Source organism: Panicum virgatum, chromosome 4N, assembly GCF_016808335.1.
Source record: "Panicum virgatum strain AP13 chromosome 4N, P.virgatum_v5, whole genome shotgun sequence".
Classification (NCBI taxonomy): Eukaryota; Viridiplantae; Streptophyta; class Magnoliopsida; order Poales; family Poaceae; genus Panicum; species Panicum virgatum.
In genome coordinates, this window is record NC_053148.1 from 3638247 (window position 1) to 3662619 (window position 24373).

At 47.0% G+C, this 24373-nt stretch overlaps 3 protein-coding genes and 1 long non-coding RNA gene across 5 annotated transcripts; 2 read left to right on the forward strand and 2 right to left on the reverse strand.

Moving 5' to 3' along the window:
* Positions 1-1744: 1744 nt before the first annotated feature.
* LOC120669772 (mitogen-activated protein kinase kinase 2-like) lies at positions 1745-5060 on the reverse strand. The gene is made up of 9 exons (XM_039949617.1): positions 4793-5060; positions 4612-4696; positions 3693-3827; positions 3304-3528; positions 3012-3194; positions 2702-2907; positions 2310-2355; positions 2130-2218; positions 1745-2060 (listed from the first exon to the last, which is right to left on the reverse strand). Exons 1-9 carry the CDS (start codon positions 4858-4860, stop codon positions 2045-2047), a joined length of 1053 nt encoding a protein of 350 aa, XP_039805551.1. The 5' UTR covers positions 4861-5060; the 3' UTR covers positions 1745-2044.
* Positions 5061-6462: 1402 nt separating this feature from the next.
* On the reverse strand, positions 6463-10649 carry LOC120669773 (RNA-binding protein 2-like). Its single transcript, XM_039949618.1, has 6 exons — positions 10443-10649; positions 9120-9346; positions 8680-9034; positions 8533-8594; positions 7238-7319; positions 6463-6862 (listed from the first exon to the last, which is right to left on the reverse strand). The coding sequence occupies exons 1-6, from the start codon at positions 10486-10488 to the stop codon at positions 6777-6779; spliced, it is 858 nt and encodes a 285-aa protein (XP_039805552.1). The 5' UTR covers positions 10489-10649; the 3' UTR covers positions 6463-6776.
* A 6807-nt stretch (positions 10650-17456) lies between these two features.
* LOC120670567 (GDSL esterase/lipase APG-like) lies at positions 17457-19113 on the forward strand. The gene is made up of 3 exons (XM_039950704.1): positions 17457-17893; positions 18033-18266; positions 18357-19113. The coding sequence occupies exons 1-3, from the start codon at positions 17507-17509 to the stop codon at positions 18807-18809; spliced, it is 1074 nt and encodes a 357-aa protein (XP_039806638.1). The 5' UTR covers positions 17457-17506; the 3' UTR covers positions 18810-19113.
* Positions 19114-20520: 1407 nt separating this feature from the next.
* On the forward strand, positions 20521-23786 carry LOC120670009. 2 transcript variants are annotated; one of them, XR_005673001.1, is made up of 2 exons: positions 20521-20933; positions 21130-23786. It is a non-coding gene; the product is annotated as an uncharacterized LOC120670009 (long non-coding RNA). The 2 variants fall into 2 exon arrangements; XR_005673002.1 differs by having other exon boundaries at positions 22391-23786.
* The last annotated feature ends 587 nt before the right edge of the window (positions 23787-24373 follow it).

Sequence of the window (24373 nt, forward strand, 5' to 3'; positions counted from 1 at the left end):
ACCACCGGGGCTCAGACCAGCAGACCACCGCCTGCGCGGCTACTGACCGAGAAGACGAACGAGTCCGGTCGCTGCTCCACCGGATCCGGGCCACAGATGCGCGATCCGACGGCTCCCAGGGACCCAGGGGCAGCCTAGGCATGGCCGCATGGGTGCCGCCTCTGCGTCGCTCCTCGGCTCGGCAGAGCACGGCCGCGTTCCGGGCGCTGCTCGAGACCCTGCAGGGCGAAAACGTCATCGCCAGAGACTCACGGAGCGCACGCCGCCGCTGATCAAGTTAGCCGCCGTCGACGTCGTGGCAGCCAAGGTACGCGTTCGCTCGCGGACACGGCACGGCGGGTCGATCAAGTTCCGGGCGGGCCACGGCGCCACCGGCTGGCTGAGGAAGCGCGGTGGCCGGAGGCGCCGCGAGCATGCCCTGCTGCTCCCCCAACCTGGTCCCTGCGGCCCCCGCGTCAAGAAAACGAACGTCCAGACGCTGTTCTGCAGAATCAGGACCATAGATGTCCGATCGGACGGCTCTCGGTGACCCCAGGGGTGGACCGTCCCCCCCCCCCCCCCCCCGGGACATGGGGGCCACGCAACCCCCCGCCTCACCAGAGCGCCGCCGCGTTCCCAGTGCTGCTCGCCGGATGGGGGCGCGCCACGCGCCGGAATGAGAGAGAGAGAGGCAGAGAGATTTAGTTGAGGTAACAATTGTATTGAGCGAGGGAGCCAACACATTACAAGGTGAAACAAACAGGAGAAAACAGTGCTGTTAATATACAGATAGGCAAAACTTCAGTCTTCAGTGCTCATTGATCCTAAAATTCTATACATGTATGTCATATATATTCTTACTCCTATACACCCTAGTAGGGATGGCAAATGTCTAAACCCATCGGGTTTTGTCGTCCCAAATCCAAACTCATGAAAAATATTTGAATCCACTAAAAAACCCATACCCGTGACGGGTTTAGAATTTTACTCAAATCCAAACCCATCGAGTTAGCGGGTACCCACGCGTTACCCGTGGGTCTACACTTTACTATACAATTTTTTTTCATGATCAATAAGTTTAATATAGTAAACATCATTATAGCGTATTATGAGTAAAAAATCTATGTTCACTAAAAATTACAAAAGGAAATATAAATATAAATAACAAGCTCTATATTTAAATGATCATAACACCATACAAAGTCACAAATCCATCATATGCATATACAAACACGACAACTGCAAAGCGACAACACCCATACCCACCATTTAAGGGTTCACCAAAATAAGAATTGAAGGAAAGAGATGTTAAATTTGTTATAAACTCACAAAATAAAATAACAATTGCTCTATATTGGATCGGGTTTAAAAAACTCATGGGTTCACGGGTTCGGGTATTGTATGAACAAACCTATGCCCATAAACCCAACGGGTAGAACTTTGTGCCCATTAATAAATCCACAGGTCTAAAAGTTGACCCAAACCCGTACCCTAATGGAGTAAAAAAACCATCAGGTTTCGGGTACCCATTGCCATCCCTACACCCTAGGAAGGGTGGCCTGGGCTGGAGATTGTGGGCGTGACACGTGTCCTGGAAACAATTAGTCCATTGCCCATACGCGGAGACAATCAACCCAATCACCCCGGAGAGAGGAAGCCCGATGCGGGGCATGAATTTGGCGTTCGCTCCTTTCGGCCCATACGCAACAATCAACCTATTGCCACGCCCTTTAGCGTACCTCTCTTCCTGCTCTATACGCATACGTAACCATTAACGCATCAACAATTTTGCTCCACATTTTCAAGTGGGCGCGGCGTAGCATACGGTTTACCTAGTATGTACTGATGGAACCAATCACAAACATGATACAGACGAGATCAAATACAGCTCGTTACACACCCCCAAGCCTTATCCAAAAAGAAGAAGAAGAAGAAGCGAAACTCAGAACATTAGCGTCAGTAAGCTACAGTTCTACACATCAACTTCCAAACGTTTTACCAAGTCCTTTCAGCAGATGACACGCATGACTGCATTTGGTTGTCATGCCCTTTGCAGGACAGTAATTTAGAGTTGCCTGGAACTGTAAAAGAAATTGTGTCACTTCTGTACACAAATGGATACAAAGAAACGATAAGGACATTGCTATTACTTGAAGGTGGCGAGGGGAGATCCTGCTGTAGTGAAGTAGGAAGCAAGGTCTATATGCAGGTCATCATACATGCTGAGGTATGGATGGTTCTGCATCGATGACAACAGTTATGGGAGGGTAAGGTAAGTCGAAGATGATGCTTGAAACGACATGAAGATATGAAGCCGTTTTTTGGCTTACCAATAAGGCTTGTGCTGATGACCTATCTTTAGCGTCCTTCTGGATACTGAAAGTTCGTGATAAAACATAGACATCAGAGAATAGCCTCCTCTGGACAGATCACATAGCTGGACAAACCACAGATACAGAATACCAAGACACAACAATAATAGATGGAAACATATGATTAAGCTTCATTAAAGTTACCTTCTACATACTTTTTTACATGCATATGTAAAGTATAAAATAGGCAATTCGACTTGAGCAACAAAATCATGAGCTAGAAATGCCTCTAAGATGGCGTTTTAAAATACATTGATAATTATAAATGAAAACGAAACAACGCTAACATGAGTAGCTCGATCACAGCTAAGTTATCTATAGACACCATTGGAACGGAGCAGTATGATTACCATGCAGAAATGAATGAGCAGAATTCTGGTGAAAACTGGTCCGATGGTGCAGATGGTGGCGGTTGTTCAACAACAGCTACGAGAAGTTCGTAAAAGCTATCACAAGGAGGAAATGGGAAATTGCCGGTTGCACATTCCAGTATTACTAGCCCCAAACTCCAGATATCACTCATATAACCATGTTTCTTTCCATTGATTCTTTCTGGCTGTCAAGAACAGAATTTTTGCTTTAGGTCATCAGAATAATAAAATGGACAGCATTTCACACCAAACTGGACGACACAATTGTGAGCTAAAAACTTGCACTCACCGCCATGTAGTTGCATGTGCCAGTAAATGTCTCTCTTTGTCCAGAGGAGCTAGAAATAATGGCACTTACACCAAAATCTGATATTTTTACTTCACCCCTGTGATTTATCAATATATTTGATGGTTTCAGATCTCGGTGTATAATGCGCCTCTCATGATGCAAGTACATCAGTCCTTTTAGTATCTGCAAAAGAAACGTGGTGTAGTTTCAATTATAAAGTTCGTGAAATGCTAATGTAGCATTTTAGTTATAACAGAGAAACTATGTGTAGCTTCTGCCACATGTCACTGGCCTGCTTACAGATAGCAGCAAGGTAGTCCTCAGGAATGGTTTTAACAGTCTTCAGGAAATCTGAAAGGGAGCCACCATCCATGTATTCCAAAACAATAGAAATGGCACCATTGAAATAAAAACACTGATAAAACACAACAATATATTGGCACTGTGTTGACAAGTTTATTTTCAACTCCTTGGCAATCTGTCTGCGTCTACTTTCCTCAATATTTAGTTGGATAACCTGCAAACACAATGGCAGACTAGTGGAGATAAAGACCCTTTGCAACAGTTAGGCAGACTTACGAAATTGATGCAATACAGAGATCATCAAATGAAGAATAAGGATAAATAAAGTGGAAAGAACCATAAATAAGCAGCATCAAAGAATGAATGTCTCGGAAATACCTTCAGTGCGAAAAACTGCCCAGTAAATTTGTGGCGGACCAATTGCACATTTCCACTGCTACCTTTCCCGATCACTTTGATTACATCTAGATCATCTAAGCTCAATTGACTATCCAGTGGCTCTATAGGAGGAGCCTGAAGAATATTTTGAGCACGTCACTAGGAAAAACTGAAGAATGTGGGAACAGTATCGAAAACTTTTAACAAATAAATAAAGAGTGCAACAACAGTGGCATGAGACACATTTTTCTCACTATAAGCAAGTGAATACACCCAATGATTTCTGTAGGCCATAGGATCTGGAGATATTTATAGCTAGTGCTTTATTTGTGTCTCACTCATCAAACCCGAAAAAAAAGCATCAAGGGCCACAAAGCTACATATCATTTTCCTTAAATCAGAATCTTAATTAGATAACCAATGGACAGAGTCCCACTCATCAAAATGAAAAAAGCGTCAAGAGCCACAAAGCTACATGTATTTTTCCCTAATCAATATCTTAATTAGATAATCAGGGGGACAGAAACAACAATATTTGCAATTGCAGAACTTTTTTTGAAGTAGAAATGCTGTTATTGCAGAACTTTGCCCAAAATATCTACATGTTTGCCAACTACCTTATGTTACCGTGAAGAAATATAAGAAACGCGATGGAATTATCACCGAGCAAGACCCTGATTCTCGGCGATAGACGTACCGATTCCACGAACAAACAGAGCTCAACAACAATTTACTAAAATGTGATTCTTATCTGACTATCTCTACCTGCCAAAAGCAATCACAACCCAATTGCTTACTATATTCATGTCATCATGAAGATAAACCATTACAATAACCAATTTGACGATCCCGATCCTAAGATCTCCAAGCGGATGATGCAATGACGCAATTTTTAATCCTCAGTCCAGAGGTGGCTTACCTCGCCTCCCTCGCCCTGCGAAACGATGCGGAGGCCATCCTTGTTGACGAGCAGATCCCCGTCCCTGAACGTCCCGCTGTGCGTCCTGGCCGGAACCCAGACCCCAACCAACACCTGAGAATTATTCAGCAGAACAAGAAAAGAACCCACAGAAAGAAAGCGAGGGGGAGCTGAAGCCTACAGGAATTTGCCGATGGTGGACTCTTGTGACGGCAGGGTGAGCTTGATCGGCTTCCGAGGCGTCGCCATCGGAAGTTCGTCGGCGGCGGCGGGCTCTCTCGCCGGAGCTCAGAGGAGACGCGGGGAAAACTGGAAAAGGAGGAGAGTCCGACGCTACAGAACTGGTGCAGCTGGAGTTCTTTCTTGGTCGCCTTCGAGAGGGGAGTGGTTGGCACCTTCAGTCCAATGCTTTTTCAACTCCTTTTTCATGCTCTGTTTTTCTTCTTCTGAATTTGTGCTTACTTTTCCTTGCAGTTGCATATTCCTCTCAGTATGAAATGTCCAGATAATTGGGTGAACGCTGTCCGGCACGTGTGTGATTGGTCAATGCCATTGAAAATACTTGTGCACACTTTTATTTCAAAAAAAAAAACTTGTGCACGCTAGGGTACACGAGGAGTGCAGTGTGGACAAGTTTTTGGGTGAAATCAATGTGGAATAGCAGCAAGCCAACCCGAAGGACGGTACTAGGTAATAGTAGCACCAGCAAGCTTAGACTAATGCTAGACCTTTAACTAGCAATAATGTCCTTGCCACATATTATAACGTATTGTTGAGTCATCGTGGCATGAGGAACTATATTTTTAGGCACAAGACTGGTTCTATTCTAAATAATCAGACTTGACTAACATTAGGCGTGGCAAACTGTGGCAAGTTTGGACTATAAACCAAATATATATGCACTAAAACTACTCATAAAAATGCATTGAATTCAGGTGGTCTTCCTCATGCTAGCGCTAATCTCTTTAGGAGAACAATTACTGTATTTCAGGTCACTAAAACCACTGATAACGCTTCCCCCTGATTTGACAATTCATGCACTAGCTATCCAGTGCTTGGAAGCGTCAGTGTGCCCTGGCAGGGAGGGCACCAGATGGGATAGTTCCAATGCTTGCAAAGCCAGGGATAAACTCGACATGCGTACAGCTGCAGCCACAGTTTTAGCAACAGCAGCTGGTGACCTCATGAGCTAAACGTCACTGGGTCGCAGTGTGAACCATCGGTGACCACTGACTAGCAACAGTAACTCCAGTGGCAATTGGCGACGGATGGGCCGTGTCTCGGCTTGGAAAGTTCGGTCAAGCCTCTAGGCTCCGGCGAGATTTCCAGCGTGACGGCGACGGCGGGTGCGCCGGACAAGCAGGTCCTCCTCGCCGGCACGGCGTCGCCGTTGACCTCTCCGTCGTCCGCGCGCCCTTCAGATCCGACGGCGAACCGATTGACGCCGAGGTGAACGACGCCGACATCAGAAAAGGCTTTTGTGCCGGATGCGAGGCTTGGACAGCAACCTGCCCCAAGATTGACAGCTCTCGGCAAGGCGAACGAGCGCTAGCTCGACTGTTTGGGAGTGCGGAAGCGAAAACCACCAGGTCGGGGGTTCGATCCCCAGCTCGCACAGAAAAAAAACTCCCTCGCTTGTCCCACGTCCAAAGCACTGTAGAGCCCGGCCTAACTCACAAGGCGACGAGCCCCCGTGTACGGGTGGGGCAGGAGTTCGGGGGTTTTATTGGCCTGCTGTGAGAAGGTCATTCTACCTCTCAAACAATGCCGTGGGTGCGGTCTCACCCCCGCAGGTCAAGTTTTTTTTTTCAGTCTTCACAAAAACAGGATACATTCCTGCCCAAGAAAAAAAAAAAGAAAGACAAGATACATTGAAGTCTTCGGCATTTACCTGCTGTCATTTACAGAATTACTCACCACCAGTTAAAATGCCCATTATCTCGAACATATTTGACGGCGGCGAAAACTCCAATCTGTAGAAAAGGGGTGAATGCAAAGAATGACACATCGCACCATTCCATTTGCGTTGGCGTCACCGTCACACAAGAGTTAAGACTTCTGAAAGGCATCGTCAGTTCAGCTGTGCATTACAGTTACATACAGGCTGGTCACATGGACTATACTGCTAGCTAGAGGATGACGGATGGCAGTAATCAGCGATCGTCCTAGGCAGCAGGCAGACGGAAAGGGAACCTTGCGAATTGGATCTTAAGGAACGGGGAGTCAGGCTTCCTGTCATCAAAGCGGTATGCTGCAAAGATCAGGTGAAAGATCAGTCTCTGCAAATCTATCTGAAACTCTTTTACATGGTAAAAAATAGTTAGAAGCCCGTCCAGTAACTGCTGGAGAGAACAGTCAGCAGTATCCATTGATAGCAAGTATTTCAAGACAGCATTCAGGATGGCATAAATATAAAGTCCATTTATATTTCCAGCATATTCTGAAAAAAGGATGACACGAATATAAAGTCCATTTATATTTCCCATTCCAGCAAGCCCTATCCAAACTTTATTTTACCATGATGATTCGAAATGAGGGTGAATAATGCCTCCACTCCACCCAAGGATATGCAGGAATATGAAATCAACACGTGAATGAAACAAATCAGAGGCACAGGAAAAAGGACCTCGGAGTTTATGCATAGCAGCGCGTGCACATTTTGCATTCTCAAACTCCACAAAGCACAGGACATAAGCCTTGTCACCACTCTGCAAGTAACAGCAGGAACCAATATGCAATGAAGTTTAGGCAAATCAAATGAACGCTATAATGAACAAATGAAAAGCAACCCACTAACACAGTAATAAGGGACCACCACCGAAGCATGAATAAGGAATTATGTGGTAAAGAAAAGGTGTTTATTTAGCACCCAATAAAATGAAGAAATGTCTTGAAGGAAAATATATTGGAGCAGCAAAAGAAAATGAGTAAAATTTGACATCACTTTCAAACACGATCAATATGTAGAGCTAGCTTATTTCCTATTTAATTCAATGTATAAATACATATGAAGTTGAGTCTATGGTGAGTGATCTCAATGCCATGGATAACCCACCATGAACTTTCTGAACATTATATTAAGACTTGGGCAACCTCTAAATACATGCTCTTTGCTTGGTTAGCAATCCAAGGCAAAATATTGCCAGCTGAGCGGCTACTAGCTGGGGCAGGGCCCAAAAATTATTTTTCGCCCCATCATGCATGCAATCCTTGGCAACAACCAATTATGTGTTGTTTCACTGCAATTAGTCCCTAGCTGTTTGGAATGCACTTTGCACTATCATACTGGCAGTAAGCACCTTTACTGAAAACAACCAAGCCAAAGAAACACACCCCAACAAACCTATGTGCAGTGGCCATAAAGGAAACAATCCCTAAGAATGGCTCATTTGGAACGTGGAGACACTAAATTTGATGGGCACAACACAATGGATCTGTGTCAGGTGGCCATGAAGAAGAAAATCAGGTCTATCTATATCCAATGACCACAATCTGCAAACTCCAAAAAGAGGGGGGAAATTCTAAAATCTTTCATCTTTCAACAAATAGAAAAAGGATATTGCCAACTCATTTGCCAAGTCAAGGATATTGCCAGGCTATGGGTAGAAGCAGGTGCTAAGAATCTTAGATCTGTCTTAAGCTCCTGAGACTCTTGCATATGGTCATCCCTTCATAGTTTTTCCTGTTTTATTTTCTTTGCTCTCTCTGTAATTCGCACGAACCTCTCAATAAATAAATGCAGCTCTCTTGCTTTTGAAATTAGTGCACTATAAATTTCAACATATATTAACGTAAACCAAGTTCAAAAATATGAATTAAATGCAATGCACAGATTTGCAATGGAACGAACAGCTAGAGAAGAATAATTAGACTAAAAAATTCAAGTGTGAAGAAATGATGCATTAAAAGGCAAGTACATACACGCCTGGGCTCCTTGTGCACTACTCTGATGTCCTTGAAACCATCAAAGGGCCGAAACAAATCTTCCAGCAAAAGTTAAGGCTTGCAAAAGTGAAACTTGCAAACAATGAAAATATGATGCAAAAGAATGCTAAGTGGGAAGGATACGGGCTACTTCTCTCCTTGTGCAATCAGTAGGGAGACAATCAACAAAAAGAATGTTGGATTCATCTTCTGATGGCCCGTCAAGGTTTGGAAGTGGGCTGTGGCGCTCCACATCTGGAATACCAGCAGCTTTGCCTAGAGATGAACTTCTCCCCATTACAGACGGTTCTTCCAAGATACTAGGTCCCAGTACCCTGGCTGGAGCTAGCCCACTCAGCCCAGCCAAAGATGGGTCTTCCAAAGGACTAGGTCCGCGTGCCCTAGCTACAGCATGTAGTCCACTTAGGCCAGGCATAGAAGGATTAACTACTCCTGGACCATCTGAACCATAACCATAAGCCCTTGGTGGCAACGCTACCTGTAGATCAAAACAAAGTGATATGTGAGATAAAGGTGGTTGCCTTCCTCTTACTAATGAATCATCTAGATGTTAGTTATATTACATTGTTTCTAAGAACATCTGGTCCACCCGGTAGACTTGCATTGTTTCTAAGAACATCTGGTCCACCCGGTAGACTTGCATTGTTTCTAAGAACATCTGGTCCACCAGGTAGACTTTCATTGTTTCTAAGAACATCTGGTCCACCCGGTAGACTAGAAGATCTTGAAGCATAATAAGATGCTAAAGAGCCCTCAGGTGGAAGATACTCAGAATAACCACCCCGTGGATCTGCCAATCAAATGAGTTAAGAAGTTAACTAATGGCAACAAAACACATGATGATCAGTTCTAATGCAAGAATAAACATCTTTTTTCAAAACCCAAGAAGAAAAAAGGAAAGGAAGAAAAAAAACATCAAGAGTGTCTTATCAGGCCATGTGCTATCAAAGCATACACATACCTCTATATTCATCTTCGCAGTGTATAACTCTACCTGAAAACTAGCCTCACACTTTTTCTAATTATAAGCTACAAATAAGTAAAATATATCCAAACCAAAGTGCAGTGTGCTATAACAAATCATCTAATCGATAATATTCAAAACTTAACACTCACGATAGTAGCCTGATATGACTCCGTTCAGCTGGCTTGTTAGCCAACCAGCCAGCAGTGCTTTTCTCTCACATCAAATCAGCACCAGCCACCAACTACAGCCAGCCGAATAGAGTCAATTGCAATCCGATCTCCAATGTCACTCGGTCATCACGCCACATAGCCTCTTACAACAAATTTCCAATAGCTTTACACAATCTGGACATCTCAAGTCTTAACATCTTACTGGTAGTAAGCCTAAGAGGGCAGGAGCTACAGTTCCATTATCTTAAAAAAAGGAGGACTTACAGTAAGAAATAGGGAAAACGGGTCTGCACTATATTCTTGCAAGGGAACTACGTACAGCAGTACAGCTCGATTAAATTTGTTCTTCCAGAAAATATGACGTATTCTCAGAGACATAATCGGAAGGCAGTGCCTAGAAATTGGAAAAAATTGCAATATTAGGACTGCAAACATTGACCACTCGTGAATTTGCCACTCCCAGTGAATGACATTGTAGGACCATCTGTGCCTATGAATTGTGGACCAGGTGAAACCTAAATTTCAGTATCAATTTGGTCGGCGATGATACTCATTCGCAACTGGCTACAAAACTACAACTAACCCCATACCCCCCAACCGATAGCTCCTGATCCCTGATACCTCTACGAAATTCGCAAATCACCGGCAACCAATACCAAGCACAAATCTATCATACAAATATTTGTCCGCGCAAAACGGACAGTACAACCATGCCCGGTTCGTCCGGTGAGAGAGAGCGGGCGTGGTACCTCTTTCGTAGGAGGAGGGACCGTAGGCGCGATAGCGATCCGCCATGGGCGGCGGGGAGTCCGGCGAGCTGGGACGGTGGACGGCGCCGGCGCCGGCGCCGGCGACTTTCTCACCGGGAGAGCGATGTGGGTCGGGACTAGGGAGCGCAGAAGAGACGCGGCCCTGGGGACGATGTGGTAGAGACTGCGCGAGGATATTGGGCTTGGCTACTGGGCTTATTCTAGGGAGGCGCTCACGGCCCAGTTCTGTTTAAAGACCGGCGCGGCGAGTAACTAAAAAAAAACACTTTTTCCCAAAAAAAACTCAAAAAAACACTTACCACTAGGAATAATGCATCATATTCCCAATTTGATACTTTTTTAGGGGTATTCCTTCCAAAAAGAATATAATCCTCACTTCCTGCGGAGTCAAGTAATTTTTAGTTTGACCAAATTTATACTAAAATTTGCTAACATTTATATCTCCAAATATTTTTAATATAAAAATATATTATATGATTAATTTAATAATACTTACTTTGTACATAAATGTTAATGCTAGTTTATAAGAATTTGGTCAGATTTGAAACTGTTTATCTCCTCAAAGGTGAGAGTTGTATTCTTTTTAGGATGAAGGGAGTAATTTAAATTAATTTTTTTTAAATACCTAGGAGCACTGGAAAATCATATAAAAAATATCTGCGTCACAATTGGGTATCTGCGCCAGGGGAATAAATTCCCGATGAGGCACGCAGGAATCGTCCCAGACAGGGATCGATCCCGCGAGCGGTGGGTTCACAACTGGGAGACCGACCAAACCGAGCTAAGGCTCGTCTCGAATTGAATTCGGAGATGTAAAAAAAAATTGAACTGGGAGATAAAGTTGGAACCGGACAACCGGCGCAAAATAAATGACCTCGCCTTTCCTTCCCCGGCAATCTTCGCCACCCAACCGCGGTACGCCCTCTCGGCCCCCGCGATGCTCGCCAGCGTCGCCGTCCCCCCCGCCGATCGCCACGCGTCCGCCATCCGCCGATTCCCGCCGGGCTGCGGTCGCCGCACCAATGCCACCGCCAGGCTTACCCCTCGATACCCGCTTCAGGCAACCGCCGCTGCCGCACCCGAACCCCCACTTCCGAACCCCTCCCTCGCGTGCGCGGCCAACACAACCGCCCCACCGCAGCCAACGCGAACCCGCCCCGCGGCGGCGGGGCCCGGTCGCGGCGTGGGGAGCGGAGGGAAGGCCGCGGCGGCGGTGACCGCGCGCTGCGTCTCGGCCGTGCGGAGGTACCCGTCGGGCTGCGGGCGAGACGTCGCCGCGCCGAAGCCGCCAGCCTCTGTGAGTGAAGGGCAGGGTGAGTCCGGCGTGGGCAAGACAACTGCGGTGTTATGCAATAGCTACGCCGAGGCGAGGCCCTGCGATCGGGAGGAGTTCAATTCCAATGGTGGGATGCAGAACGAAGGCGGTGGTGATGCCGGTGCGCATCAGGGAGTTGGTGGGAAGCCTTGGGTGGTGACTGGCCTCATGGCGGTGCCATTCTTGCCATGGGCGCAGTATGGAAGCAGGTCACAGCGGCTGCCGGCTGAACGTCTGAACCTGCTGTAAAGCATGTGCGAAACGCGGTGCGTGGTTTGTTTGACAGGTTGCATATGAGTTGGAGCATTTTAAGATAGTAGTTGTACATGTATTTTTGGATGATGATCCTAGTGACAGTGAATGATTTGCTCACTTCTAGATATAGCGTCAGATGCTTCATTTGTAAATTATCCTATCTTACAGTCAGAATTGCAGGATTTTTATTACCGATGGATGAGTTGCAGTTTAGTTCAGACCTGAATTGGTAATATATATGCTCAGAATGCTGATGTTACTAGTCAGTTTCATATTTTGTTGAGGGGTTAGTGACATTGTAGTGGAACCTACCTTGGACAAAATGCTGGAACACTTTTTGTTGACTGCTGTAGTTTTCAGATACTAGTAAGCAGTATTGCAGGCTTAAACCACCCATAGAACACTTTGTGTTCGACCTTCATTATGTTATGCCAAATGTGTTCTTAGGGAAGTCCCTTTTTTCTCTTATTACTGCATAATTAGAGGTAACCGGATGAGGAAGCAATCTTTATTATGCATCTTGGATAACTTATTTGGCTTACCTTAATATGAGCAGGTAGTCTTGCGCGTCAAAGTACAGTTCATAGCAATTCAGTGATGATAATGACTACTGAATGCTCTTATTTTTGACTCATTGCTTGATAAGGACAGGATGATTCATTCTTTGTAGCTGCACTGTCACTGTTTCCCCAAATGTTCTGTCCTTTGTATCTATGAGTTAATGGATCCTGTAAGTATGTAAGTGACCCATAACGCTTTTCAATGAATAAATGCCAATTATGATGGAACATGTACAACTGCTTCATAATTCAGTCTATGATGAATGGCCTTTTAGAAATTTTTCTTCTTTTTTGTTCAATGCAATATGCAATGAACTGCATTGTAGTGTTTGGAAAAGAGAGAGAGAAGATTTTCTTCTTGTAAAAATATGAATGCAACGATGTGACATCCAACTGATTTTTCTGCTAATTAAACACTGCTATGTTTGTCCATGTTCATGTTCATTGTTCCACATGGGATTATTTGAACATTTTTTTTTGTGAAAGGTTTATTCGAACAGTTAATAAAGGTACCTGTTAATATTATATCACTTAAGCCTTTATTGTCTGTAACGTTTGCGTTTAGATGTGTCAGTTCTTATCTCTGAATATTTTCCAGTAATATGATCATGTTTTTAGGATGCTTGTCAGCTTGGGAGGTAAGCTGAAAACATGATGGGATGCCGTTAATTATTTTCTTACTCCAATGCCCTTCATGGAACATTTATTTAACAAGAGCACTGTTGCTGTTCTATGAAGCAGCAGAATCTGAAGTTTTGATGCCAATTATGCTTGTATATAGCTCCCTGTCTTTCCCCATTTGATGTATTTGTTTATCATCACTCTAAAAGAGCAAACCACTGCAGAAAATTTCATATCCACATAAACCTGGCCCATTGTCTAAACTCAAATTCATGCTAAATTGATTTTCTTATTTATTCTTATATGATTTCTCGTATATTATGTTGAAAGAGGGAAAAGGCTTATGTACTTGTTGAGATTCTTGACGTTTCTCCATAATGTCTCTGCTTCGCTTCGAGATTATCCTTGCGACTTGTGCACTGATGGCTCTTATTAGCTATGCTGCCAGTATTGATTTCAAGAATATGAAATATGACCATTTCTCTAATCTTACAATGGTCCAACAATGTCCAATCTGAAGACATTCGTTTTTAGTTATATTGTGAAGCAACGCTCTTTTGCAGGTTTATTAATCCCTCTTAAGGAGTATTTCTCACTCTTTTCTTTTTGCAGTTTCTAATCCTTTGTTCTTGACCTTTGCCTGTGTGTTTAGGGATGGCAATTTTACCCGCGGGTACCCGACCCGACGGGTGAGGGTATGGGTATGAAATTTTACCCGCAGGTATGGGTATGAGTATAAAATTTCACCCGCGGGTAGAGCGCCGGTAAAATTTTTTACCCGCGAGAACCCGACGGGTACCCGAAATACAAAAAATAATCTAGTGAACTCATATCATTCACAATTTTTATGTCTCATTTTCTTGTGATTGTATTAACTAAATAGACATATAGTGAGATTGTGTGAACTAATAGATGTGAAAATGATATTGACATTTTGCTTATTATTTTAGTGAAGCGTATGATTATTGTTACATTTTTTAAATGAAATATATAACTAGAATTGAACGCATGTACTTACATACAACTACAAAATAGATGTTGAAAATAAGAAAAAAAATGGTGCAAGATGATCCGTTTACTTCTACTAATGCTTTGCGTTCGCTTATATGGATGATAAATTCAAAATATGCTAGTCAATACAACCAAATGATATGTTATTTATGCTATTATTGAAATACCCGACGGGTACTCGAAACCCGACCCGTACCCGGTGGGTATGTGTATGGGTATAAAATTTTACCCGCTAGATTTCGCGGGCACAGGTATATGCCTTATAGTTTCGGGTATTGTCGCGGGCGGGTATTTGCTCTACCCGCACCTTACCCGACCCGTTGCCATCCTTATGTGTGTTCACTTGGATGATAACTTGTTGCCTTCATGGGATTCCACCAGGTCAAGTTTTATGACTCGTTTGATCATTTGCAAGTTCTACGACTTTGCACATACCGTGCAAGTTGTACGTACAGTGCATTCTGCTACTTACAGCATTAATGTATTGTCTTAGTTTGGTGATTTACTCCCTCAGTTCCGCTCCACCTCGCTTCTCATAGTTGTTCATGTTCCATTTCTTCCATTTTATTTGCATCTGAAGTTTCTAAAAAAAAAACTAGCACTGTTTAATGAGCATACTGCCAGCTATGGGGCCGTTTAGTTCCCAAAAATTTTCACCCAAAAATTTTCACCTCTCTTTTAAACACATGTATGAAGCACTAAATATAATTAAATAACAAAACTAATTACACAGTTTGGATGTACACGACGAGACGAATCTTTTAAGTCTAATTAGTACATGATTAGCCATAAGTGTTACAGTAACCAACATGTGTTAATGATGCGGTCAAAGGCCTCAAAAAATTCGTCTCGCGGTTTCCTAATGGGTTCTGAAATTAGTTTTTTAATTAGTGTCCGAAAAATCCTCCTGACATTTGGTCAAAGGGATGATGTGACAACCAAAAATTTTTGGTTTTGCAACTAAACGCCCCCTATATCGTAAGGCGGACAGGAGGGCAACCTTTAAAGCCATATTATTTGCAGGATACAGTGATGTGTCGAAATCAACATGCTCGTTAGGTATAACCGGAAAAGCTCATCTTAGCTTCAAGGTTAAACGGCGCCACGTGTGCTGTTTCTAGGAAAGCTCTTCTTGCATCCATGCATCTTAGAGCAGCTCCAGTGGGCGAACCATGGGAAAGCTCAGTTCGTTTTAACCGAACCGAGATCATTGCAGCTGTCGAACTTTGGGTGTCAGACCTCAACGTCGAACTCCATACTCGGTTCGACGCGAGGGAAATAAATACTCTTTTTTGTGCGGCCACTGCCTGCTCCGCTTGCGCAAAAGGAGAGAGCCGGACGGAAAAAGCTGTACGCGCAGGCCCCACCAACTGATGTTGATGCTGTGCATATCGAATCGTAGTTTCGTTCGCTGCGCTGGCTTTTGTTGTTCGAACAAAGGACTGGAGCTGCTCTTAGGCCTTCTCCAGTGGTCGACTCCTCATCCTACATGGCAGCGTCAGGAATCGATGCAACCACTGCAGGCAACGAATCATGGAGGAGAGAGAGATGAACCGATTCCTCTTTGAGAGTCGACTCCTCGGTGAATAAAGAAAGAAGAAGTCCCATCAGCTACTGTCCTTGAGGAGCGGCACCGAGCAAAAGGAAAGGATAGTTATTTTTAATTATGCAGTGGGTCCCATTGCTGATTATTTAGTCGATGAAACAACCGGAGAGAGAAAATGATGGTCTGCGTGGACTCCATGAGTCGACTCATGTAAAAAGGTGACTGCGGATGCCCTTAGCCTCCATCAACAAGACAACAATCTACAACTACAAGGGCCTTTATCAGGAAAAAAAAGGAAAATCTACAAGGACAAGAGTAGTATATGCACTGTAGCAGCTACTGCATTCACCATCTGAAAATAGATTCTTCAGCACCTGAACTAAAGCAGCCAAGCAGCACCCTACTAGAAACTGGCCACAATAGACAATATCTGATCTCGGTGAAGACTGAAGAGATTTGTCTGGTTGGTTCACTGGTATTGAAGGAAGCCTGGAGCTGGGGCAGCATTGGCCATTGGGGCATTTTCAAACTCAATGATGACACTTGAATTCTTCCCCGCTGGCACCCTGTACTTGGAAGATCTTCAAATCCATCCTCCATTCCAGTAGCTGTTCTGCACCTGTTTCTTCTTCAACAGTTCAGCACAGACCACCAGTGTCCTCCGTGCTCCTGACCTTGGCCTTGTTCGGCTAGCTGGCTGGCTGGATGGCTGGCTGATTTCGTGTGAGAAGAAAATACTGTTGGCTGGCTGGTTGGTTGGTGGCTAGGCTGATTCTGCGTGAGAGAAAAATACTGTTGTGGCTGGTTGAATCCGGCTGAATCCGCCAGCCGAACAAGACTCCAACTGCAGCTGCATGTATGATGTATCCCAACATGTGCAGCAATAACTCACCAGTGGTTGCGTGGTGGCTGTTGGTGCTCCTCAGAGCAAGTATTATGGACCGGCTGAATCCTACGTGGAAGAGGAGAGAGAGCCAAACGGACGTCTCGCTTCTCGCCCGCTCGCGGCCGGCTGAATCGCATGGCACTCTCACTGACATGCATTAAATGCATGTGGACTCCACCGCCGATCCGGCGTCTCCCAGCCGGCAGCGGGCGGAGACCATAATCCTTGCTCTCATGATCTCATCCTGTTCCTGAATGAACGTTTCGTTCTGGCGCTGGAGTAGCGTGGCGCGTCGTCAAGTTCGTCGTCGCAGCGTCAGCACCGCCTCAACAACCCCTGTGCTTGCTCGGTGCCTCGCCATCACCCCAATTAATAGTCGCCATTGCAGATGGGGAGCACGAATCAATGACGGATTCAGGATGATGGATAGCCTTGGGATGCACTGCGAGGCAGGGCAGCGTGGACCGGACTCGGTGGGCGGGTCGCCATGAGCCCATGAGCGCGTGCCATCGTGGCAAGGTCTCATCATGCCTGCTGCTGCTGCTGCACCATGCCCTGGGGGCCTGGTCTGGATGAACAGTGACTCTGGATTACAGACAGCTGGGGCCTGCAGGATTAAGCCTGTGGGCTAGCTTGTCAGTACAGTTTTCTCACATGCCTGTGGTTATGGACTCCTAACAAACTCCATTAATCACTTCACTAGTGTGTTTCAGCTCAGCTTTTGTGTGTGTGTGTGTGCGTGCGTGCGTGTGTGTGTGTGTGGAGGCATAACTTGTATAAAGGTCACAGGACACACACAGGTTCCATTACACCAAAGACGTGGTTCGAGTCTTTCAGAACACTCGTCAGATGGCTCCGGCGGCGACGGTGCAGGCGAGGTGCCTGCTGGCCGCGGCGCTGCTCCTCGTGGTGGGGACCCGCGGCGGCGGCGCGCAGCCGCTGGTGCCGGCGGTGATGACGTTCGGCGACTCGTCGGTGGACGTCGGGAACAACGACTACCTCCACACCATCATCAAGGCCAACTTCCCGCCCTACGGCAGGGACTTCGCCAACCACGCCGCCACGGGGCGGTTCTGCAACGGCAAGCTCGCCACCGACATCACCGCCGACACGCTGGGGTTCACCACCTACCCGGCGGCGTACCTCAGCCCGCAGGCGTCCGGGCAGAACCTTCTGATCGGCGCCAACTTCGCGTCTGCAGGATCCGGATACTACGACCACACGGCACTCATGTATGTAAGTACTCATCATCACTTCATCAGCAACTGATGACTGACGACATTGCCAAGGATTTCAAGATCATCTTGGCACGAACAAACTAAATCCTGACCTGATCTGTGTGACACTGTGTGTGACTGTGATGTGACCCACCCAGCACGCGATCCCGCTGTCCCAGCAGCTGGAGTACTTCAAGGAGTACCAGTCGAAGCTGGCGGCGGTGGCCGGCGCCGGGCAGGCCCGGTCCATCGTCACCGGCGCGCTGTACATCATCAGCTTCGGCGCGAGCGACTTCGTCCAGAACTACTACATCAACCCCCTGCTCTTCAAGACCCAGACCGCCGACCAGTTCTCCGACCGCCTCGTCGGCATCTTCAGCAACACCGTCTCGGTGAGCGACTCGGCCGGTCATCGCCGTCCGGCGACGTGCTCCGGCCGGATCATCTACAATGGCTAACTGTGTGGGCACGCATGCACGCAGCAACTCTACGGCATGGGGGCGCGGCGCATCGGCGTGACGTCGCTGCCGCCGCTGGGGTGCCTCCCGGCGTCGATCACGCTGTTCGGGCACGGCGGCGACGGGTGCGTGGCGAGGCTCAACCGCGACTCCCAGAGCTTCAACCGGAAGATGAACGCCACCGTCGACGCGCTGTCGAGCCGGTACCCGGACCTCAAGATCGCCGTCTTCGACATCTACACGCCCCTCTACGACCTCGCCACCGACCCGCAGGCGCAGGGCTTCACGGAGGCGCGGCGAGGGTGCTGCGGAACGGGGACGGTGGAGACGACGGTGCTCCTCTGCAACCCCAAGTCGGTGGGCACGTGCCCCAACGCCACGTCCTACGTGTTCTGGGACGCCGTCCACCCGTCGGAGGCGGCCAACCAAGTCATCGCCGACTCGCTCATCACCGAGGGCCTCGTCCTCGTCACGTGAACCACTCGCTCGGTCACCGGAGTTGCTGCTGCTGCTGCTGCATCTGTTTGTGTCCAGGGCAGTGTCCTTAGACGAAACAGGCTACATCATTGTGCGCATCCTGTGAGAAAATAACGTTTGGTGAATCGTAGGGGGGCAGGGTTTATTTGCTTCAAACAGTACAATAACATTTACTTGGCGTCTCTGGGTTCTGAAGAGTCTGTAAAATTACTCTTTTTCTGGGTTTTGAAATTTAACTGTAAAATGTTAATGTCTCCGGAAAGTACTATAAGGCACTTTCGAAATGAACTCTTTGTTGCCTTTATATTATCAAGTTTAAAGTGGGCATTTGTGTGTGTGGCTGCGTCAGGAGAGGTTCCAACGGTTTAGCTTCCACAGAGGGGTCGAATCTAAGAGCTGAGGTGCTACTAAGCCTAACCACCAGGCTACAAGCCCTTTCACAAGGAGGCTCTTTCACAAGGATACAGTTTTTTTCCAACCAAAATCCAAAGTGCTACGGTTCCAAAATCAAAAAATTTTAACGAACTAGATTGGTTTGCATTGGGATGTTTGTTAAAATGGATCGGTTTTGGATCCGTTTCCAATCCGGCCCAACCGCCCAAGCTTCGCCCTAGTCCTCTGCAGACTCTCCTCACCTCCGTCCTGGCCGCCGCCGCAAGTCCGGCCCCGTTTGGCAGGGCTCCAAAAGGAGCTCCAAAAACCGGCTCCACCCGGAGCCCTGCCAAACGGTGGAAACGGCAGCAGCTTCGTGTCCAGAGCCGCATGTGAAGCCTCTCACGGCTTCCACGCGCGAGACGGAGCCGGAAAAAGAAGCTCCGCGCAGCTCCTCCATCCGTTAGACAAGCTTGTCCTCGCGACGGGTCGCAGCAAATGGTGAGAGCAGGGATGACGGGGAGGCGCAGTGGGAGCTTTAGGCGTTCGAGGCTTGGCGGGAGCTCGCGGCGTTGGACCTCGAGGTGGCCGGCGGGAGCCCGCAGCTGGAGACAGGATGTCTGGTGCCTGGTGGGAACTCGTGGCACCCACCCGGCCGGCGGCGGTGGAGGGAGCAAGCGCTCGAGGCGGCCGGCGGCGTGGAGACAAGCTATGGTGGAGGCAGCACGCGGCCGAGCGGCCAGCGACGGCGGAGGGCGCGGCCGAGGCGGGGTCCGAGCGGCCGGCGGCGGCGGAGGGAGCCCGCGCCCGAGGCGTCCGGCGGTGTGGAGAAGGGAGGCGACGGAGCCAGCGCGCGGCCGAGGCGTGGCCGAGCGGGGGGCGGCGGCGGAGGTAGCGCGAGGCCGAGGCGGGATCCGAGTGGCCGGCAGCGGATGGAGCACGCTCCCGAGGCGGCCGGCGGCGTGGACAAGGGCGGCGGCAGAGGCAGCGCGCGGCCCGGGCGGGGCCGTGCGGCCAGCGGTGGCGGAGGGGTCGAGGCGGGCTGAGGCAGTCGGCGGCGGTGGAGGAGAGGCGCCTGAGTGGATAAGGAGGAGGAGAGGGGAAAAAGAAAAAGGGAGAAAAAAAAGAGGGGAAAAAGAAAAAGGGAGAAAAAAAGAGAGGAATAAATAAGAAGAAAAAGGAGAGAAAAGAAAAAATACAATGAGGGGTAATTTAGACATTTTACTACTTCAATCCAACAGGTGAAGCCGTTTTGCCAAATGTTTTTCAAAACGGCTCCAACTCCATCGGAGAAGCCGCTCCATCAGCCGCAGCCGTAGCTGTTTTTGAAGGACCGCTCCGTAACGCACTAACGCTCCACCGCTGCCCCTGGCCGCCGCAACTCCTCCACCGCTCCCCCTGGCTGCCGCCGCTCTCATCACCGCCGTTGCACCACGGATCCGCCGCTGCCGCCGTTGCTCCACGGATCCTCCACCGCCGCCGCTCCACGTATCCCCCGCCACGAAGTCATCGCCACCGCCAATCTCGTCGACCCCGTCGGCCGTCGCCTCCGCCACGCTCGCCGACCCCGTCGCCTCCACCACACTCGTCTACGCGCTCTCCCTCTCCGACGCCGCTGCACAGGGCCGCCCACCAGCCTCTTCCACCACAGGGCCGCCCACCGCGTCGCCTACTGAGTCCTTCGACCCCGTCTCCGTAGCCGCCGCCACGCCGGCACCGTGCTGATTCTCTCTTTCACCGCAGCCCAAGACGGTGAGCTCTTTCCTTCACTTCCTTCTCTGTCCATAAGGTTGCAACTTTAGCTGCTGAGAAGATTGGAAAGCTTGCACAGCTCATGGTTGAAGGCCTGGCGTCCATCTATATTTACCAACTTTTACTATGTAATCTCATGGCATTGGCCTAAATGCAAAATAGTTTTTCATGTCACTATGCTTCTGTCCTGTGATAGAATCATGCTGTGGGAGAACTATGTTTGATTGCCTGTGTGACTCCGTTTGGGAGAGGACGAATCTGTCACAGATCGTATGGCATGCTTGTGCCCGCTGTTTTTTTATTCCGTATGGTGTATTCTCAGTAGGCTTGTGGCCTGTGTGAAATGGCATAGTTGTTTGGTACCTTGGTAGTGTTTTCTCGAAAACCATGGATTGAGAAATGGGTTTTAATGGGGTGAATCCATGGATTGTCAAAATGTTTGATTTGGGTTGGCTTGAAATCATACAATGGTTTGGTGTAGTTTGGATTATCAACGTGGAGGGTTGGATAGGATTGGGTGGACTTGACTTGTATTGTGGAAGTGGATTGGTGGGGGGTTCAGGTTGGATCCTGGCCCATTAGCAGGGCTACCTCCCCACAGCAGGTCACAGTACTTCAGCCGTGATCCGGCCGTCGCCACCGTCCTCCTCTGCTGGAGGCGGCGGTGGAGTCTCTTGTACCTCCCCTCCAGTGGACCGGCCATTTGGGCCTCACGAGTAAGCGGCAAGCCCTTATTTCTCCCCTTTACCCCCAAATTCTCAGGTTTTGGGCTATAGTTTGCTGGGCACCTCGCTATTGTACTTGAAAAAACTAGTTTTTATAGTTGCTCTAAGTTTTGTGGTGAAGGTTATCCGATCAAAAGCTGCATTTTTCTTCTTGTAATACGTGGATCTACGCACCTATCATTGTTTGAGCATTTTCTTGAAAAAGTTTCAATCCTTTTTCATGGATATTAGATTTAGATTTAGCAGACTGCTTGCGCCGATGCTATTGTATTCCTGAGGCATGGTTCTGCTACAGATGCCATCCAGCTTTTGCAGCTGAAAAAAAAGGCTGCAGCTGCAGCGTTATTATGTCATTAACGTTTGGACATTATTAAGAAGGCAAGGTCCTGTCAATTCCTTGTGCTAGTGTTTCTGTTTCTAGAAATAATCGCCCTTCTCTATTTTACTCGTGCAACTTGAGACAAGGCTAAGCTTAGTTGCAGTTCGCTTGTTACTTAATAGAATGTGGTGTTGACATCTTAATGCCAACTGGTACTGTTGTTACCAAGTGCAGGAAAGTTGGGGTTATGACAGTCCAACTTTCAGATCTTATTGCTTGCTGGTGCGCCCCGCAGTCATAATTTGATTCAACTCTGAAGTTCAGTTTAGCTGTTTTTTTGGTACAAGTTACAAGAGGCATACACATCATCACTTGCAGCTTACAACCATTTGCTTTGTGAAATTTGCTTGTAGAGTTGGACGATGAAGGCTGCACATTCTTCACCCTAGTCAGATCTCCCTCCAGAGATCCTAGGCCTACTCCTCGAGCACCTTCCCTCCCTACCTGATCGTGCTCGATTGAGAGCAGTCTGCCACCCATGGCGCTCTAATGCTAAACTGCATCCCCTGCCTCCTCCGCTCCCATGTCTCTCTCCTCAATGGGACCATCTTGAGCATCCCCTGCAGTCTACCAGGTGATGCTTGTTGCTGTGGTTCCATTGACAATTGGCTCTTCCTCATGCAAAATGATGGTGGGTGCTCATTGATGAACCCTTTCTCCAAGGCCACACTGGACCTTCCTAAGCTAGCCACTGTTTGGCGTCGTGATAAGTTTAATGGAAATGAAAGATTTAATCCACTTTTCTATAAGCTGGTGGTTCCCTTGCCCCTGGATTCCTCACCAGAATCCCTTGTTGCAGTCCTGATCCTGGATGATGGTAATTCCAGCACTATTTGTATTTGCCACCCTGCTCAGCCACCAGTTGCCACCAACTTTTCCATAGGGAGGGGCATGGAGCCATCTCTGTACCTGGCTGATGTCGCCTTCTTCAATGGGAAGCTGTACGGAGTTGCTTTTGATAACGAGCTTGTTGTCTTTGAGATTGATTATGACCTTGGAAGAAAGCTGAAGATCTCAGCCACTGGATGCATAATCAACTCTGTGGATGATTTACGGGACCGGCCACAATCCTTATCCAGTGAGGAGGTGTATACAGAGATGGAATATCTCGTTCAAATTTGTGGAATATCTAGTTCAATGTTGTGGTAGACTCTTGCTGGTTATACGATTTATTCACAATGATTGTTCCCGTTCCAGAAGTGAGCATCATCGTACTGTTGCATTTGAGGTCTTTGAGGCAGACTTGAGCACCAATCCTGGTCAGTGGAGACAGATCAATAAGTTGGGTGGCCAAGCACTCTTCGTTGGCAAGCATTGCTCTAAGTCTTTCACTTCTGAAGAGTACAATGGAGTTCAAGCAGATTGCATATATTTCATGTGTGACTATCTTCAACCAATTTATGCTGTGGATCCTCTCTGTGACAGTGGCGTGTACAACATGAGGAATGGGATGATTACTCCACTGTTGTCACAGACGGCTGCAGTGCCGCAGCATCACGATGGCAACTGGCGTCCAACATGGATCTTTCCTTCTGATCCTATATAACCGAACTAGCTTAGCTTGTTGTGTTTAGGGATTATGTAATACTATATACTATGTACTCCCAAATATTATATGATGTCTACTTGTTAGCATGTTTAGTGATTTGTTGTTGAACCATAGTAACTACTATTTACTCTAAAAGACTCATGTATTATGTGCGCAAGCTATGTTTATTCTAGTCTTTCCATTTACGGTGTTGATATTAATCTGCTCCCTATACCAATAATGCAGCAAGGAGGAGCATTCCATTTTACAAATAAGCTGTTAGTTTTGTTTTAAACTCAATCTTTTTAGGAGATCTGATTTTTCCTCTTGTTATCCCTGGCTTTGTGCTTAGAAACATGCGATAGGATAACCATGTATAGTCGTGCAAGTGCTGCTGTGCTGTTTATGTTAAGGTACCTGAGCAACCTGAGCTTCTGTTGCGCTTCCATGTATCCCAAGTTTTTTGTCCATTTTAATAAGATGAGACTAAAAACTTAAAAATTGATGTTATTGCTGAAATTTACTCTAGCAGCAAAACTAAAGGTCCCCTGATGATCGCCAACCATGGCCAGCTGGTATTTGTTTTACTATTGAGAATCGCTATTTGCTTTTTCCCCTGGAGTTGTTTTAGTTTCTCAAATTTGTTCGATTTGTTTGCGTACCTTCAGGCCCAATATATGACTTTCTGTAGTCAAATCTAAGTGAGTTTCTGCAGATTAATTTTGTTCAGAGTCATTCAGTAATCTAGATACATTTTCTGTCTGAATTGTCACTGAAAAAAAGAGACTTGAACCTAAATCAGAAAGAT

Bases quoted from the DNA above. Each gene is read 5' to 3' on its own strand.
- LOC120669772 (XM_039949617.1), bottom strand. From the start codon at position 4,860: ATGGCGACGCCTCGGAAGCCGATCAAGCTCACCCTGCCGTCACAAGAG. The intron at 2,908-3,011 runs GTGAGTGCAAGT...TGTTCTTGACAG, and splicing joins GCACATGCAACTACATGGCG to CCAGAAAGAATCAATGGAAA. The intron at 2,219-2,309 runs GTAAGCCAAAAA...TCATCGATGCAG, and splicing joins CATCAGCACAAGCCTTATTG to AACCATCCATACCTCAGCAT.
- LOC120669773 (XM_039949618.1), bottom strand. From the start codon at position 10,488: ATGGCGGATCGCTATCGCGCCTACGGTCCCTCCTCCTACGAAAGAG. The intron at 8,595-8,679 runs GTATCCTTCCCA...TTTTGCTGGAAG, and splicing joins CACAAGGAGAGAAGTAGCCC to ATTTGTTTCGGCCCTTTGAT. The intron at 7,320-8,532 runs GTATGTACTTGC...TGTTACTTGCAG, and splicing joins TGCACAAGGAGCCCAGGCGT to AGTGGTGACAAGGCTTATGT.
- LOC120670567 (XM_039950704.1), top strand. From the start codon at position 17,507: ATGGCTCCGGCGGCGACGGTGCAGGCGAGGTGCCTGCTGGCCGCGGCG. The intron at 17,894-18,032 runs GTAAGTACTCAT...TGACCCACCCAG, and splicing joins ACCACACGGCACTCATGTAT to CACGCGATCCCGCTGTCCCA. The intron at 18,267-18,356 runs GTGAGCGACTCG...GCATGCACGCAG, and splicing joins TCTTCAGCAACACCGTCTCG to CAACTCTACGGCATGGGGGC.